At 45.8% G+C, this 17,392-nt stretch overlaps 1 protein-coding gene across 1 annotated transcript; it reads right to left on the bottom strand.

The window, feature by feature from the left end:
- Nucleotides 1–9,908: 9,908 nt before the first annotated feature.
- Il37 (interleukin 37) lies at nucleotides 9,909–15,695 on the bottom strand. The gene is made up of 4 exons (XM_048353513.1): nucleotides 15,617–15,695; nucleotides 11,651–11,790; nucleotides 10,775–10,942; nucleotides 9,909–10,091 (listed from the first exon to the last, which is right to left on the bottom strand). The coding sequence occupies exons 1-4, from the start codon at nucleotides 15,693–15,695 to the stop codon at nucleotides 9,909–9,911; spliced, it is 570 nt and encodes a 189-aa protein (XP_048209470.1).
- Between the last annotated feature and the right edge of the window lie 1,697 nt (nucleotides 15,696–17,392).

Raw genomic sequence — 17,392 nt, 5'->3', positions numbered from 1 at the left:
AATGCAACGGCAATACTTACAAGACTGTGTTGCAAACTAACTGGACAACTTGGGGGGCGGGCAGGAGGGGAGATGGGGAAAAACGAAGGAGGAGGTAACAAGTATGACAAAAAATGTCCTCACAACCTTACGTAGGTAACTGCAACCCCTCTGCACATCACCTTGACAATAAAATTAAAATTTTTTAAAAAAGAGTCCTACTTTTGCTACATGAGGACAATGAAGTAAAAGAGAAAGATGTTAAAGTGCAGATTTGAGAGCATGATTCCAGTGAAGAGCCTAAGAATTCAAGCCAGACAAGAAAGGAATGGAGAGGGCTGGCCTAGTGGCAAGAGTGTTTGCCTCATACACATGAAGCCCTGGGTTCAATTCCTTAGCACCACATATATAGAAAACGGCCAGAGGTGGCGCTGTGGCTCAAGTGGCAGAGTGCTAGCCTTGAGCAAAAGGAAGCCAGGGACAGTGCTCAGAGGAGGAGGAGGAGGAGGGGGAGGGGGAGGAGGAGGGGGAGGGGGAGGGGGAGGAGGAGGGGGAGGGGGAGGAGGAGGAGGAGGAGGGAGCCTGAGTAGGCCCGCCAGCATGAGAGAGGGAAGGACAGACAGAAGACACAAACTCAACGTCAGAGGGCAGAAAGGCCTTGGGTGGGAATTACCCGGAGCAGCAGTGCAGACTCCTGGGAAATCTGTGGAATTCCCCTAGTCTGCATCTCGGAGAGATAACAGGCTTCTAGATTTTCTGGTACCACGCAACAGAATTGAGTTTATCTATAACCACCTGGGGTGTTCATTCGTGTCTTCAGCAGGGCCAACCGGGGCAGATGCTTTGTCCCCTTGAGCTAAGACACCGCTCCTGCCAAGTCAGCATGGGAAGGTCCTTGGCTGAAGATCTAAAGAGCTTCGGGAAGTCGCTACCCTCGAGTCTCCGCACCATGGCAGGGAACTTGTCTGAAAGGCAGGTTCTCAATTCCCCCACATCTATGTGTGAAGCAGACCCTTTAGGACTCGAACCCCAATCTGCTTTAAGAGCTCTTCAAGGTGATTCTCACACAAGTTAAAGCCTGAAAATCCCTCGTCAGTAGGAACGGATTCACTCATCCAGCGCCTCCAAATCACTTGTAACCTGTTAGCATTGGTTTCTCTGGGGTTTCTTTCTGGTTTCTGGTTTTTATCCGTTTGGGTCAGTGCTGAGGCTTAAACCCAAAGCGTCACACGGTCAGCCCAGCTCTTTCGCTCTCGGCTCTTTCACTGGTACCAACCCGAGTACCAGTTCTGCTTCTGGCTTTCTGCTAGTTCATTAGAGATGAGTCTCACGAGACTTGTCTGAGCACGCAGGCTCTGAACCGAGATTCTCAGATCGCAGCCTCCTGGACAGGAGGATCATTAACCAGGATGACCAACTCCATGGGCGAGCGTTGATACTTTCAAAGCTGCGCAGGTGATGTTCACGTGTTGGAAAGGCGACCAAGCGCTCTTCAAGCTGGCTGTAGTGACACTCATTTGCTGTGCTTTGCTTTGAAGGCACAGATTCCAGGATTCCGCCTCATACAGCTGGATTTTATCCCTGTCGTAGGATTGGGCAGGCAAGTGAGCTCCCCAGTTTCATAGCCCAGTGTTAGAAGGCCCGAACGGCCAGTCTTCCAGTGGTCTGCTTGGTTAAGGCTCTGAATTTACACCCCATCCTTGGGTGATTCACTGTTCCCTTCACCCTCCAACAGGAGCAACTTCTAATGTTAACTCGCTAGATTCTGATTGCTGATGGGATTTTAAAATTTGTTTTCACATATTGACTCATGCATTGAATAGTTCACCCCTAATAGCTTGTCTTGCAATGTTTTTCTTCAGGGATTCCATTTGCTGTACAGTTCCTTTTGTGTACAGATTTTATACACATTATCACTCACTTTGCAATGAAGACCTTAAACTTAACCAAAACAAAACCTAGACAGATTCCCCAAGGAGCACAGGTTCATTAACATATTTTGGTCAGATTTGAGGACTCTGATCAACCAGTGAAAGATTAACAAGAAATTCAACCAACAAAGGCCTTCCTGTCTAGAAATCGCTAAGGAGTAACAACTCCTAATGACAGTGAGATGCTCTGCGTATCTTTGCACATGTAATTGAACACTGCGCAGCCATTAAACATGATCTCATAAAAGTCCATCTTGTGATGCACTCAAGATACATCATTAGGAGACTCATACAATAGTAGAACAGATGAGCCAGAAGTAAACCTACACAGCTACATCATCTGGTTTTTTACAAAATACCAGAAGCATATATCAGGAGAGAAGACAGCCTTTTGAAAACAATGGTGTTCGGAAAACTGAATACACTCTATATTCTATTTTGTATAATAAAGGATTCAAAATGGATCAAATACCTTAATGTAACATCTGAGATATTAAAACTACTACAGAAAAATAAGAATATAGGAACAGGCAGCTACTTTCTGAATAGGACTCCAATTGCTCAGGAAACAAAAGTAAGGATTGACAAATGTGATTTCACCAAGTTAAAAGCTTCTGCACACCGAAGGAAAAATTACTAAAGAATTACATATGGAAAGAGAAAAGCTTATTACAACTATTCACTGGACAAAGGGTTAATATCCAAAGTACACAAAGAGTTGAAATAAACACTGATAGAAAACATATAGCAAGCTATCTTGCTATATCTTGAAGTTTTAACTAATGGTCAAATAAGAAAAAAAAAAAGAAATTTACTTCAAAACCAAAAATTTCACATTCCCATGAACACCTTCTGCAGCTCAGCTGATTGCAGGCCAGTCCTGAGTTATTGTCAGTTTTATTTAAACATTGTATATTCTGTGTCATGTTTTCCTGCCCTTTATTTTATGAATATATGTTTCTCAAAGAGCAAATTGTGCTCAACATGTAAAATAAAAGTTATGGCAATCTTCCCAAACTAAAAAAGAAAGGTATATAACGTGCTTAATTGAAAGACTAAAGTGCAAATGTGAGATTTGTTGGGAGGCGGCATGTCTCTAATGGAGTTGGGCAATGCCATAGAGACACGCGTCCTACACCCTCCGTGGAGCACGAAGCCGGGTGTATGCTCAGCAGGCATGATTCACTCACTCAGTGTCCATCTCCTGGGAGCCAGATACCTCCCGATGCCCCGGCTCTACCGTAATGCAATTCAGCAAATTCTCAAAAGAAGTACAAATGGGGAACAAATACTTGAAGAAATGTTTAGCATCCCTGGGCATAAAGGAAATGCCAATAGAAACTATTTTGAGATCCACCTTAACCTTGTCAGATTGGAAAGGAGACAAATAAAAAAAAAATGCCTGTGAGGATGCAGGGGGTGAGAGGGAGCCCTTATATAGTGCTAGCAGGAATGCAAATCAGTGCAGTCACTATGGATAAACATGGGGGTTCCTTTAAAAGTTAGAAAGGCCGGGCACAGGTAGCTCATGCCTCTAACCGTAGCTTCTTTTGCTCAGGGTTAGCACTGTACCACCTGAGCCATGGCTCCCCTTCCAGCTTTTTTTGGTTGTTTGGGAAGATACATATTGAAGATAAGTCTCATGGACTTTCCTGCCCTGTCTGGCTTTGAACTGTAATCCCCAGATCTCAATCTCCTGTGTAGCTGGATTACAGGCATGAGCTACTGGCACCCAGGCCTTGAGCTGAAGCCCCCAAACTGGCACGCATGCACACACACACACACACACACACACACACACACACACACACACAGAAATAGGACTACCATATGATCCTACTATATCATATTAGAGCACATATCCAAATGATTGTAAGTCCGCAAACAGTCATACCTGCACACTCATGTTTAGTGTGTCAGCACTCGTAATATGCAAACTATGAAATCAACCTAGGTGCCCATCAGTTGGTGAACGCATAAATACAATGTGATATACGCACACACTGAAGTGTTACCTAGCTGTACATGAGAAATAAATGATATCATCAGCAAGAAAAATGGAAATACTGAAGACCATCATATTAAGTGAGATACATACGTGAGACTCAGAAAGACAAATATCACATGAAATCTCTCATATGAAGAATCTACACCTGTGCTTCTTTTCAAGATAGCCTTTGGGTCACCAGTAAACCTCAAGAGACAAGCTCTTGCAATTTCCTAAGGAATTCACTAGACACACTCTCAAGTGATTCTGAGAATTACAATTTCCCCACATTACTTCAGGTGGTAGATTTGCCAAACTTCCCTGCACTATGCAACATGCATTGAATTTTCTCCAGCTTCCTACGGTATTTCCCCCACTCTCCTTCAGCCTTCACTGAGTCAACTTCCCTGAAGCCTTCTACCCTCTCCCTGCCACTGAACCCCAAAGCCAACGCCACCGACATTCAGTCTCAATGATTAGAGCAATTGATCCTGGGACCAAACTCTGTTGCACTTATCTGGAGATACCAAGCCCCCATCTTCCTTGCTTGCCTTGCTCGCAGTTCTGTAGCTTGGAGAAGATTCGGCGGAAGTGTTGTTCCCTGCTGCTCACCGGGGGTTGGGGGAGCGGGGCTAAGTGACTCCCTTACCAGCCTGGCCCTGCGGTTCAGGCCACCTGAGATTTCCGTCAGGGCTCTCAGTAGCCCTGCTTGCCACGTCCGCCTCATTCTGGGGCTACTGGGAACTTTTTGTAGTCTGATGGTTGTTGCAAGAAGAAATATTCCAAAGGATAGGAAATAAAATCTGCCAACCCTTTAAGACCTAGAATTTGCCAGGCACCAATGGCTTACCTCTGTAGTCCTAGCTACTCAGGATGTTGAGATTTGAGGGTCGTGGTTGGAAGCTGCCTAGCCAAGAAAGTCCATGAACCTCTTATGTCCAATAAATTACAAAAAAAAAAAAAAAAAACACCCCAAAACCTGGAAGTAGAGCCATGGCTCAAGTGCTAGAGCTTTAGCTTTGAGCAAAAGAAGTTCAAGGACAGCACTCAGAACCTGAGTTCAAGCCCCAGGACCAGCCAAGGTAAAAAAGAAAAAAGACCTAGAATAGGCTAGAAATTGATACATTAGTTCGACTGCATCCTATTATCGGTGGCTAATCCAAGTCAAGGGCACTAAATGCAGACTCTGCCTCTTCACAAAAATTCCTCTCAAAGTCTGACATCATCTTAACTGTGCCTCACCAGCAAAGCTAGTGGAGGAGCACTAATTATTAACATGATATCCACTTAAGGACAATAGTCCCTGAGATCATTCTGCCAGAAGACAACAGAGACCTCCCATTGTCTTCCCAGAGCTACAGACACAGTACATCCAGGTACATAGTCTTCACCTGCAGTTCTTTAAAAACACCTTGCTGGTATTGACACCTATGAATTGAGCCTGTCTACTTCTGATGGAAGCCTGAATTTTATTTCTTGTCTGTAGATCTGCTCTTTTCTCACCTTTAAAATTGTCTATTCTTCCAAATCTAATGGTAATGGTTTGCTGGGTCTGGCAGCTATTTTCTCTATTTCATTCAAAAACTGTACATATTGGTTGTTTTGTTTTCTTGAGTGTGTGCTGTGGTACCCTACCGTTCACACTTTACAAGACATAAATGAGACTGGTCTGCCCAATACAGCAGTAGTGCTCTGAGAAACACAAGCCACGGGCCTGGGAAAAGGCAGAAACCGAAGGAAATAAAGGAGAGAGAGGGTCCAGATGTGAAAGATGCCTTTGAAAAGGATGTGCTAACTTACTCGTGTATAGATGCACACGATCTGGTGTTATACCTCAAACGCCAACAGAAAACAAAGATAATGGTTTTCCTTCTCAAAAACGGTTCCAATGATCTTTTACAGAGGTCTCGGATGTATTGCCTGCATATGTAGATAGTGCCATGGCTATCGATCCTATTTTTCTGGCTGTCTTTAGTGGAGAGCTCTGTCTGTGTTGTGATACAGTTGATGAGGACCCCACATTACAATTAAAGGTAAGAAAGAATTACCCCCCAGGCTTCCCAGTCCAGAAAAGTAGAAAGCTTTCATGCTAATACGGAAACCCAAGCTTTAGCCAAGGACCACCGTGCTGTTTCTTTCTTTCCTTCACAAAGTAGCCTGCCTACTATGTTAGTCATTTTTTAGTCACAGCAACAAAAATTTGAGACTGTCAATTTATAAAGAGAAAAAGATAATTTGGGCTCACCCTTTTGAGAGCTTCAGGCCATGATTGATTGACCTAGGTGTTTTGGGTCTGTGGTAACACATTATTGAGGGGGGAAAAAAAACCTTCCCATTTAATCGTCAGCATGAAAAGAGGTAAAGAAGGGGAAGAATCCCCAAATCTTCTTTGAAAGCACATGCCCAGTGTCCTAAAACCTCCCGCTAAGCCCCACCTATTGAATTCCATCACCTCTCAACAACACTAAGATGAAGATCAAGACTTTAACACGTGGACCTTTGGCAAGCATGCCGGAATTCCCCTCAAATGCTTCTGTATCCCAAGACGTAGACAGATAATTATTAACTATCTGAAATCAGTATAGCCTGTAGACAGCCGTGTTTGATGAAAGAGCAAACTCACAGACACTGACATCATTGCTTCTCAGAAATTTATTTTGGCTTAGAATGAACTAGCTACACACTCTCTCCATATGTTTGCAAATCTGTCTGTCTGTCTGTCTGTCTGTCTGTCTGTATGTATGTCTATGTTAAAGGGATGAATGTCACCAAAAACAAACTTATTGGTTGAATGCATGTTTTACAGAAAGAAAGCATTTTCTTATTTGTACTTCTGTATGGAAATAAAGACCACTCAGGTGAAAACACGCAATGACCATGCAGAGCTGGGCGTATAGCAAGGGACTGACGGGCCACCTGCGCTGGTGTCTGGAAGAGACTTAAAGGCAGGCAGGTGAGTAGGAAGGCGTTCTGATTTTCTTAAAGGAAGGCTTTAGTGGGTGGTGTACTTTGATCAAAGCCTAAGGAAGCTATGGGACTGGTGTACAGAGCAGAGGTGGACTTCTCTGGTTGTTCCTAAGTTGGAAATGGGAGGAAAAGGGCAGCACAGTTCATGTGTCACTAGTCAAGTTCTCACAGGGCCAGTTGCTGTCAGGTTGTAGGTCAGCCTTTTGTTGCCGTAGCTGGTCCGGCTATTGTCATTTTGCCTCTTCAGCTTCTTGATTACTGAGATTCCTGCTGACCAGTTTAAAGCTGAAATGAATGTTATTTTCGTCTTTGTCTTTTGTCACTCCTACAGGTTGTCCGGGTATCATGGAGGTATAGATGAAGTATCCAGGATTTCGCATGGATTCCAAAGTGAAGAAGGAGCCATCACTTTCCTTGAGGAACACAAAGGGCAGATGTGCCTCATAGTTCAGTGAATTCAGTTTTTGAATGTGTATTTCCTGAAATTTGAAGAAGGATTTATTAATAGCTGCTATTAAATCTATATAATATAATATAATATAAATATCTCATAGTTTAGATGCGGCATGCAAAGGTCCACGTGTTAAAGTCTTGGTCTTCATCTTAGTGTTGTTGAGAGGTGATGGAAACCAATGGGCGGGGCTCAGAGGGAGGTTTTAGGACACTGGGACAGGTAGCTGCTAGTGTCCAATCACCCAGAAATAACTCTCAGACAGAAAATCAGGGTCACGGTCTTCAATGAAAGGCATAGGGAGGAAGCACTGTTTCTCAAAGTATGCAGCAAACAGCTTGTGTCAGAATTCACTGAGAGATTTTTCTTTTTTCTTTTTTTTTTTTTTTTTTGCAAAAGCAAGGCAGGGCTTTATTTAAGCAAGCTGTAACTTGGGCCTTGTCCTACCCACCAACACAGCGGAGGTTAGGAGGGAGCCCCCGATCTGTGATTACACAGGGCTTATAAAGGCAAAGAACAAAGTTACAACAATCAGGTGTTCAAGCAAGCAAGATTAGGACACAGGTACAAATCTGATTGGCTCAGGGTTCGAGGCACCCCAGGGGTGGTCAGAGTTAAGCATTCCCAGCGGTTAGAGTTCTAGACCGACTGGGCCCTAATGGGCTTATCCTGGGTCTGCTCACAGGGCCTGCTTATCTCAGGTTCACGTGGTAAAGTGGGGTTCACATGGTCAAATGGGGTTCACATGGGCTGGGGATATAGCCTAGTGGCAAGAGTGCCTGCCTCGGATACACGAGGCTCTAGGTTCGATTCCCCAGCACCACATATACAGAAAACGGCCAGAAGTGGCGCTGTGGCTCAAGTGGCAGAGTGCTAGCCTTGAGCGGGAAGAAGCCAGGGACAGTGCTCAGGCCCTGAGTCCAAGGCCCAGGACTGGCCAAAAAAAAAAAAAAAAAAATGGGGTTCACATGGTAAAATGGGGCCTGACTTCAAAGTCTGGCACTTCATTTCCCCCTTTTTCTTTTTGGTACCTTGGGAGCCAATCATGGCTCCATTCTGTCCATTTCAATGGCTTGCATGTCTAGGGGATGATATAGAGGTAAGGCATGGGCCAATAGGGCCCAATGTAGTAACCAAAGGGCCTGTCACCATTTCTCACAAGTACAGTCTCTGTACCTCTGTTTTGCATGCCTCTAGTTTATCCTGCCTCATCTTCCCAAAAACAACTCTGGTCCCTCGGTTTTAAAGGGGGGCTGATGGGTGAAGATCAATCATCTTTAACTTCTTCAGGCTGACTCAGGGGCGTTGACCTTACCTAGCCAGGAACCTATAACCTTAGTCTACTTTACCAAGGGACTGCAGGATTACTGCAAACTGAAAATTAACTTTCAGCTATACAGACTTACCATTAGCTATATAGTGTTTAGTATCCAAATGTAAGCAACAAAATAATACATAAACTTCTCAGCTGTGCTCTAAGGGCTGGGTGGCTATACCCATATTCCTGAGCAAGCCCAAAACTACCTAAAATAAGGGAGTGAGCTGCCAAAATAACATCAACATTAGCCTGGGTAGCAAGGAAAGAAGGCAAAAAGAAAATTATAACAATATTCAGTCTAACTTTCTTTTCTTGAGGCGAAGGCAAAGCGGCTGAGTCGGGTGCTTGGAGACCTCCCATCCACCACGGTAGTCGTCGTCCAGGGCAAAAGGGTCAGCTGGCCTGGCGTGGGAGCAATGGACCCAAGTGGCGATGCCATCTACCTTAAGGGCGGTGGGAGTAGTCAGTAGCACCATGTAGGGTCCCTTCCATTGTGGTTCTAAGGATTTGGGGTTATGCCTCTGGACGAAGACCCAATCCCCTGGTTTTTGAGACGAATGCCAGTCTGTTGTCCGACCCAATGGTGTATGGGAAGCCATACCTGGGTAGGATTTCTTCCAGGATCTTCTTAGCCACTACATTCGCAGTCTCATGCTGTGTTGGACAGGCTTCAACCCATCCTGAAAAAGGTGTCTGGAATCTATTAAGGGCCAGTATTAGATCTTGACAAACTTGTAGGAATCACCTGTGCTTCTCTGTGGGCCTGCTGGAAACTGTTACAAAAACCTACAAAGAAGCGGGGACGCCATCATCCCAAGACAGTGCTCCTCTAGGCTTTCACTCCCAGGCAGCCCCAGCACTATGCTGAAAGACGCATGGAGGGAGAAAGACAACACTGAGAGATTTTTGTTTAAAAAATCATGGCGGGGCTGGGGATATGGCCTAGTGGCAAGAGTGCCTGCCTCATATACATGAGGCCCTGGGTTCGATTCCCCAGCACCACATATACAGAAAATGGCCAGAAGTGGCGCTGTGGCTCAGGTGGCAGAGTGCTAGCCTTGAGCAAAAAGAAGCCAGGGACAGTGCTCAGGCCCTGAGTTCAAGGCCCAGGACTGGTAAAAAAAAATAAAAAAAAAAATCATGGCGATCTTGAACTGTATCCCCATCACTAAAACAGGAATCTCAGAGTGTAAAACACTGGGAAATCCGTATTTTTTCACAAAAGTGGGTTATATATATTTAAACAAGCCAGAAGAACTTATTATTGCTTGTAGCTCAACACCAAAAACCAGGAGGCAATTTTCGACCCCCCTTGCCACACAGGAGTCGGTTTCCAGGTCTTGGGTTTCTATTTTTGGGGAGCCCATCCCCCTTAATGCGGGTGAGAGTCCTGCTTGGTGACAGAGCCCGGCAATCGCGGACAGGATGACGGGAGCCCCGCTTGGTGACAGCAGAAGCCTGATGTTGCCGACAGGCCCCCCAGAGGCAGAGTGGCTGGCTCTTCACCGGGTGGGGTGTCCTGGCTGCCGTCCTCCCTAATCGCCTTGTCTCTGTGCCTCTCCCCAAGTCAGGACACGCCAGGCCCTCTTTGGTACCCACCCTTCCCACCTTTCCCCCCTCATTCCCTGTCTCCACCTATCATAAACAGACATGCAGTTGCCTTTCTGCCTGGGCCTCTCTACCTTAAACACTTACTCTGCCTCTTTTGTACACTTCTGCCTCAGAGCCAAGTCCCACAGAGCCTGACATTCCCCTGTGGGAATGGATAATTCTAGAGTAGTGCATGTGCCCAGCTTCTATTTCTCCTTGATACAAGAGATGGCTCAGAGAAGCAGAAAATAAGCAGAAGCTGGCTCTTTCCCAACTAGAACTTCATTTATTTTAAGAACTCCACCAGTGAGCAACCCTTCTTATCACCTTTAAAAAAAAAATGACACAGAAATCTTGAAAGTGTGAATAAGAAATAAAACGCAGACACAGAAAATAATAAGCGAATTTTATTCTGTTTGCAAATGACGGAAGTTCGAGAAGATGCAGAGAGAGGTGTTTGACAAGGCAGTTTTCTAATCATTGCCTTCATTCACACATCTCAGGTTGCGAACCTCCTGGAAAAAAAACTCAGTGTGTTTTTTTCCTCCAACTTTGTTTGTCACTCCAACAGGTGTGCCAGAATTACAGGAGGTGCAGACAAACCATCCCGGATTGGCCGCTGACTCCAAGGTGTGCCGGCTTCCCACCTGAACCTTGTAAAACATGAAGGCCTTCTGCACTGGCTCGTTCTGGCCAATGAGACTCATGAGCTGCTTCTTCTACGGGACAGAAGAGGCTGCTTAGACAGTGGAGGCCTTGACATGGAGAAAAACCCAACACACACACACACACATGTGTGCGCGCACACACGCGCACACACTCCAAACCTTTGAGAAGATCAAGGATGAATACATCAATACCCCATGGGACACCCTTGGGTGTCAGCCTTGAACATTCGTGTTTGAAAGGGTGGTACGGGATCATGCCTTCTCTTTCGCTTCCCCCCTTCTCATAATTAAGAATAAACTGAGAGGAATCAGGAATCAGACATCAAAAATATCAGGTCCATGTGTGGTTTTGAAGAGGTTAATCAGACGCTCCAGCTTAGATCTACAGGCAACATTGAGCCTGCTGAGAGTTTTCCTTCCCGTGTGAGCACTGAACCAGGAAAGCCAGCCTGAACCAGGAAAGCCCAGCCTGAACCAGGAAAGCCCAGCCTGAACCAGGAAAGCCCAGCCTGAACCAGGAAAGCCAGCCTGATCAGAGCCGATAAGTTGAGGGAGGCAGCAGAGCTGCTAGGCTCCTCCTGCTAGCTCCTCACGGTGAGGCCTCTCCTCCTTCTCTAGAAGTAGCCACAACCCAGAAATTCTTCTGCCTGGGCTTCTCGAAAGGTGGAAATAAGACTGTGCAAAGAGAACATTCACGGAGGGCCTTGATCTTCTACTCTGAGATGGCCGCGTGGCTGGAAAGCGTGCTGAAATGCTCACCTTCAGCTGAAGGGACGGCTTACGCTTTCCTTTGTCCTTGTCACAGTAGAGACAGACCTCCCCTTTGGAGACAGCCAAGGAAATCGGATTTTTGTCCGCAGCGGCTGATTCCCAGTGAGAGGCTAGTACAAAGAAAGTCTCTGGAAATAAACGGCAAGTCAGCATTGGGAGTAGGGAGAAATTCCTCCTGTGCTGGAGAGCTTTGGGGATGCCACACCGCTCCTGTCCCTTTGGCTCTGGGGTCAACATTCCATCCCCACACGGTCACGCGGGCCTGAGCCCCCTCGCTCATAGGCCCCTGGCCCCTTCCCTCCTCAAGACCTTGCAGAAAAAGACTTGGAGACAGATGCCACACCCATCCCAACTCAGATGACTAAGGGTCCTTAGGCAGTCTCCTCCAGGGCGGCCACCTCCTGCCCATGCTGGAGGGGTGACACCGCAGAGAGCTAGGCCCCCTGGATGATGGAGGCCTCCCATTCCAGCTGGTTGGGGACAGAAAGCAACCAAGGCTGAGAGTCACCTGGAAGGATGTAGCTTCTCATTGGGATGGCTGTTAGAGTCCCCTCATCCAGGACCAACACTTTGTGATCGCCATCAAAAATGTGGAATTTTTGTGGCCCTTGGACATTCACTTTCACACCTAGATGGACAGAACCATTATCAATACACTACGACGAACGGAAGATTCGGCTTTTCTTACCCCAGATCGCTACCTGCTCATACGCTCAAACCTTTCTCAGCCATCGAACTCTGATTCTCCCAGGCATTTTGCCTTGCTTGAGACAAGCAAATTACCAGTGGGTATAAAAAATACATTGGGTTCAGACACTGACAGAATTTGGTTTGATGGGCTCAAACCAAGTTCTATGGATTGCTACAGGACAGGGAAACCCTCTACATCCGGACCTGTGAAATGGGTAAATTTAAAGCACCGTCCTCGGGTGCGAGGCAGGATGATTTAGCTCCATTCCCTGCGTGAACACCACCGCCTAAGCTGTGAACGTGTGCATTCTTCTTTTTTATTTCTTGTGCTGGTATTGGGGCTTAAGTCGGGGCCATGTGCCTTGACACTCAAGGCCTTTTCCCTCAAGGCTAATGCTCTTCCATTTGAGCCACACCTTCGCTTCCAGCTTTTGGCTAGTTAACTAAAGATAAGAGTCTCGGAGATTTTTCTTCCCAGGCTGGTTTGGAACCATGACCATAATTCTCTCATGCATCCTCTGACTAGGGGTAAGGTGTGGGTGAGCAACAGAGGCAAGAAGTAGCTAGGAGCCCAGCATGGTACAAGATGGGGCTGGCACTGTGGAAACCCCTTCAAAAAGCTGCAGGCTTTGCAGAGTTCACGTGGTGTGAATTCCTAAAATAGAAGCGCTCAGTGATGGGCCCAGACTACCAAAACGATTTGGCTCCAAAATATCAGATGCAATAATACAGTACTTGTCACTCTCTGGCCTTAGACAAGATCCTAACTCCTCGTCTACTCTACAGCAATGTGGAATTCTAGGAGGTCTGCGGTGCTCGGCTCTGGCTTCTGTGAGAATCCCCTGAGCTTTTCTGGCTCGGATCCTGAACAGCCTGGGCTCGCTGGGCAGGCACGGGTTGGCTGAGAGCCTCTGGGCTCGATGAACGCTAAGCCTTTCACGATTCTCACGCTGCACTGCGCACTGACTTGCCTGCAGATGGGGGCCAGGTACTGAGGCTCTGTCACCCGCCAGCCATTGCTGTCACCCGCCAGCCATTGCTGTCACCCGTCACTGTTGCCGCGGCTCTGAGGCCAGGCCAGCCCTCGCGTGGCATAGCCGAAGGCAGCCGTTCTCAGCGCTGGCTGACCACTAAGCATCCGAACTAGGTCACATTTAAAGACCATGGGAAACGAGGGTGTAACAGATATCACAAGAAATGTACTCACTACTTTAGTATGTAACTGTACCCCCTTTGCACAACACCTTGTCAATAAAATTTAATTAATAACAAAAATAAAAACCATGGACTCCTGAGCTCCAACTTCTGAGATTCTGTCCAACTGGTTCAGGTAAGAAGACCCAGACAAGGTATTATCTAGATGTTGCACAAGCAGTGGGGTTTTTTTTTTTTTTTTTTGCTTCTTAAATACAAACCACGTCTTATTTTGATTTTTTGGAGTCCATTTCGATAAGCATCATTTTATATGGTCCTATGCACCTAGCTATTAAGCCTTTGGGATGCTTTCCTAAGATTACACTCCTTTGGTTTTACCGTGCGAATGTTGAGAGTCCCACATAATTTATTATGCCCAAGTGTAAATTTTTTGTCTTTTATCATCCAGTGTGTTTACTTGTAGATTTGAGGCACATTCTGACTACTACAAATGAAGGAAACCATGCAGCCCATGTTTCTTTGGGTCTGGCTTACTTCATTTAATATAATTTTTCCCAAGTCTTTCCACTTCCTTATGAGTGGGGCAATACCACTGTTTCTGATGAAAGCATGGGATTCCATTGTGTATATGTACCGCATCTTCTTGATCCATTCACCCACTGAGGAGCATCAGAGTTGATTCTATATCTTGGCTATGGTAAACAATGCTGCAATGAACACGGCTCTGCTGGTAACTCCAAGAAATGGAAACAAGAGGGCTTTTAAGGAATTATGTCATGTTTCTTTTTATTCCTTGTCTCTGCTTTTGGTTTATGTACCTTTTGTCTTCCATGTAAGTTTGTTTGTTTGGGGGAGGGCAAGGAGGATCACTGAAATGGTGAGACAAAGGTTGAGCAAATGAAGCAGTGGCACTCACTAGACAATATGTTGAAAATGAACTGTACAACTTGTGGGTGGGGGAGTTGGGAGAGAACGATGGAGAAGACAAGGGAAGAGGTAACACTGTTCGAAAAGAAATATGTTCCTTACCTGACTCACATAACTGTAAGCCCCTCTGTACATCGCCTTTACAACAATAAAAAAAATTTAAAAAGACATTTGTTAGGCATGCCTCTGTGTTGACTTTGTTTCCCTGTGACTCGGCACTGACTGGGCTTGCACTGTCACGGGCCAGTGCGGCCACGCTTCAGGGCATTCGCACTCATCATCTCTGACCCTTGACCCATTCTTTAGATTTCCTTCTTCAAAGTCACAGGCGAATGTGGATTTTACAGCACGGGCATTTATTTCCTAGAGGCATTTTCTTGTGTTTCTTGTAGATCATTCTGGTTGGATTCATTTCCCCAAAGGTAAAGCCACAGCTCACCCTCACATCTTAAGGCACCCTCGGTTTATGATTCTCCCCCGCCCACCACCCCTCACCTCTGCCTTCATCCAGGGACCTTACCTGAGTGGGCAGAACTCCCAGAAGGCTGGGCTGGGCCTGGCTCCAAAGGATTTCCCACTGGGTCTGTGGTCAGAAACAGTGACATGAGTATCAGTACTTCCTCGACATTTTCCAGGAGTTTAGAGGGAATAGAGGCCATTGATTCTTTTCTTCTTTTATACATGTGTTGAGAAATACACAGATACTACTTGAGATAAAAGTGCCAGGTTTAGCTTGGGGCAGGCTATGTGCCTCTCCTGTCATCTGCCATGCTTTAGATTGCCATGTGACCCCAGAGCCTCTTGTCAGGTCATCCTTAAGCCAGTCCTCTCCTTTGAAGAATGTTTAGAAGCCCTGAATCAGAAAGCCCTTCTGCCACAGAGCCCTGTGGTCTGCCTGGGTAGATGGGAGAAAGACTCACTAGGGGGATGCACTACTCTCCACTTAGTGGGAATTTTCAAGGCCATGAATCTTTAAGAGGGAAACAATGCAGATCGCACCAGCAGTAAAAATTTCTGTTCCCTTCTAAGACTGTCTAACTGTCTTCCATGGAAGTTCTAAAGCTCACTAATCATGCAATGTCAGCAGGGTGGAAATGAGTCCAGGCACAGATCTAGAAAGCCCCTGCTTTTGGAATTGTGCTTTGGGCCCTGATGTGGATTTTTTTTTTTCAAAAACCTTACCTCCTGGGCAGCACTGGGAGTCACCTTCTTCCTGATCTTGGGTGTCCATCCTCACTTCTGACTCTGCCAAGACAGACATCTCCAAGCTGAAACAGCACAACAGGAGATGAGCTTGAAGTGCAAGACTTGAGTAAACAACAAGATGATCGATTATAGAGCCTTGTACCCTCAGAACATTCACGGGGCATCCCTAGTGCTGAGGAAACAACCAGCCTGGCTCCCTGCTTGGAAAGGGCCAGTATTTCTAGGAAGGTCTCACAGGGCTGGACCATTCTCATCCATCACCCCTCCAAAGCAGCATTTTCCAAACCACGAGTCACAGCACCAGCAAAAAGTTCATGATACCAATTGTGTCAATCTTGACTTCTTTGTTATAAAATGAAATAGAATAAAAATTGCAAATACATTTGCTCTAGTCATCATGGGGCTAGCAAGCCACCATTATTAGACATCATGTTCAAATATTCAGAAAAGCCCTAGCAGACATGCTTCTAGTAAGAAAAAAAAGCAAGGCAGGTAGATAGGTTCTATTCTACTTTCTTGTCAATGCCAACTGTCTTCTTAATTTGAGGGTAAAAATTGCTGCATTCTTTGTTTTCAAATAAAATTCCATTGGAACACAGTGGATCTGACAGATCTGTACAGTTTTTCACCCTACAGAGACCCAATACACATTCTTCTCAGCAGCCCATGGAACATACTCCAAAATAGATCATGTCATAGTCCACACAAAGAACCTCAGCAAATACAAGAGTATTGATGTCATCCCATGTATTATATCTGATCACAGTGGAATCAAGGTAACCCTCGATAACAAAGGATACCACAGAGGCTACACAAATACTTGGAGGCTAAACCACTCGCTGTTATCTAACGCTTGGGTAACAGAGAAAATTAAGGACGAAATTAACGAATTCATAAGCCACAACGACAATGAAAATATGTGGGGCACACCTTGCATCATTAAGAGGCAATTAGTTGGCCCCGCCTGTTTTCCCTACCTCCCAGCCTTGGGACCATGTGTGGCCAAGATGGCACCTGGTGGTGAACCCAGAGGCTGTCCTGTGGGTTGTGAGATAGAATTAGGCCACCTCTTAGGATTGATCCCTCGGCTCTCCACCCTTGATGGACAGCTCAGGCCTCCCCTCAGTCCCTATCTAGGTGCGCCTACACCCCTCCCCTTCCTGCCCCTTTAAAGGCCGAAGCTCCTCCCAAATAAAGCGAGATTGTGAGAGACCCTCTCCTGGGCTGATTGTCCTCCAGTGAAGGGGGACTGGTTGCGGGCAGTTCATCCACCCTTCACCTTCTCTTGGCCCACCTCGGTCGGGGCGCGCTTCGCTGCCTCTCCTGCTGGACAGGAGAGTGCTGGGGCGAAGGACCCAACAAAAATACATCACAAAGAAACTTATGGGATGCAGCTAAGGCAGTGCTGAGGGGCAAGATCATTGCCCTCAGCACACACATTAAAAGAATGGAATCAGAACAGGTGAATAACCTCATGATGCAGCTACAATGTCTGGAGAAACAAGAAAAAATTGAATCTAAAACCACTAGGAGGAGAGAGATCACAAAGACTAAAGAAGAGATAAATCTGATTGAAAATAGACCATTCAACAAGTAAATAAAACTAAAAGGTGGTTCTTTGAGAAAATAAATAAAATGACAGACCCCTTGCAAGACTTACCAAAAAAAAAAAGAGACTCATATCCATAAGATCAGGGACTCCACCAGAAAAATTACAACAAATACACAGACTATTCAAACAATCATAAGGAA

The sequence above is a fragment of the Perognathus longimembris genome, chromosome 8 (assembly GCF_023159225.1).
Source record: "Perognathus longimembris pacificus isolate PPM17 chromosome 8, ASM2315922v1, whole genome shotgun sequence".
Lineage (NCBI taxonomy): Eukaryota > Metazoa > Chordata > Mammalia > Rodentia > Heteromyidae > Perognathus > Perognathus longimembris.
This window is presented reverse-complemented; position numbering and strand designations above follow the sequence as displayed.

What these genes read in the sequence shown, in the direction of transcription:
- Il37 (XM_048353513.1), bottom strand. Translation starts at nt 15,695, where the DNA reads ATGTCTGTCTTGGCAGAGTCAGAAGTGAGGATGGACACCCAAGATCAG. An exon ending in CTCCCAGTGCTGCCCAGGAG is followed by an intron (nt 11,791 to 15,616) that starts GTAAGGTTTTTG and finishes GTTTATTTCCAG; the next exon opens with AGACTTTCTTTGTACTAGCC. An exon ending in AGCCGTCCCTTCAGCTGAAG is followed by an intron (nt 10,943 to 11,650) that starts GTGAGCATTTCA and finishes TCTGTCCCGTAG; the next exon opens with AAGAAGCAGCTCATGAGTCT.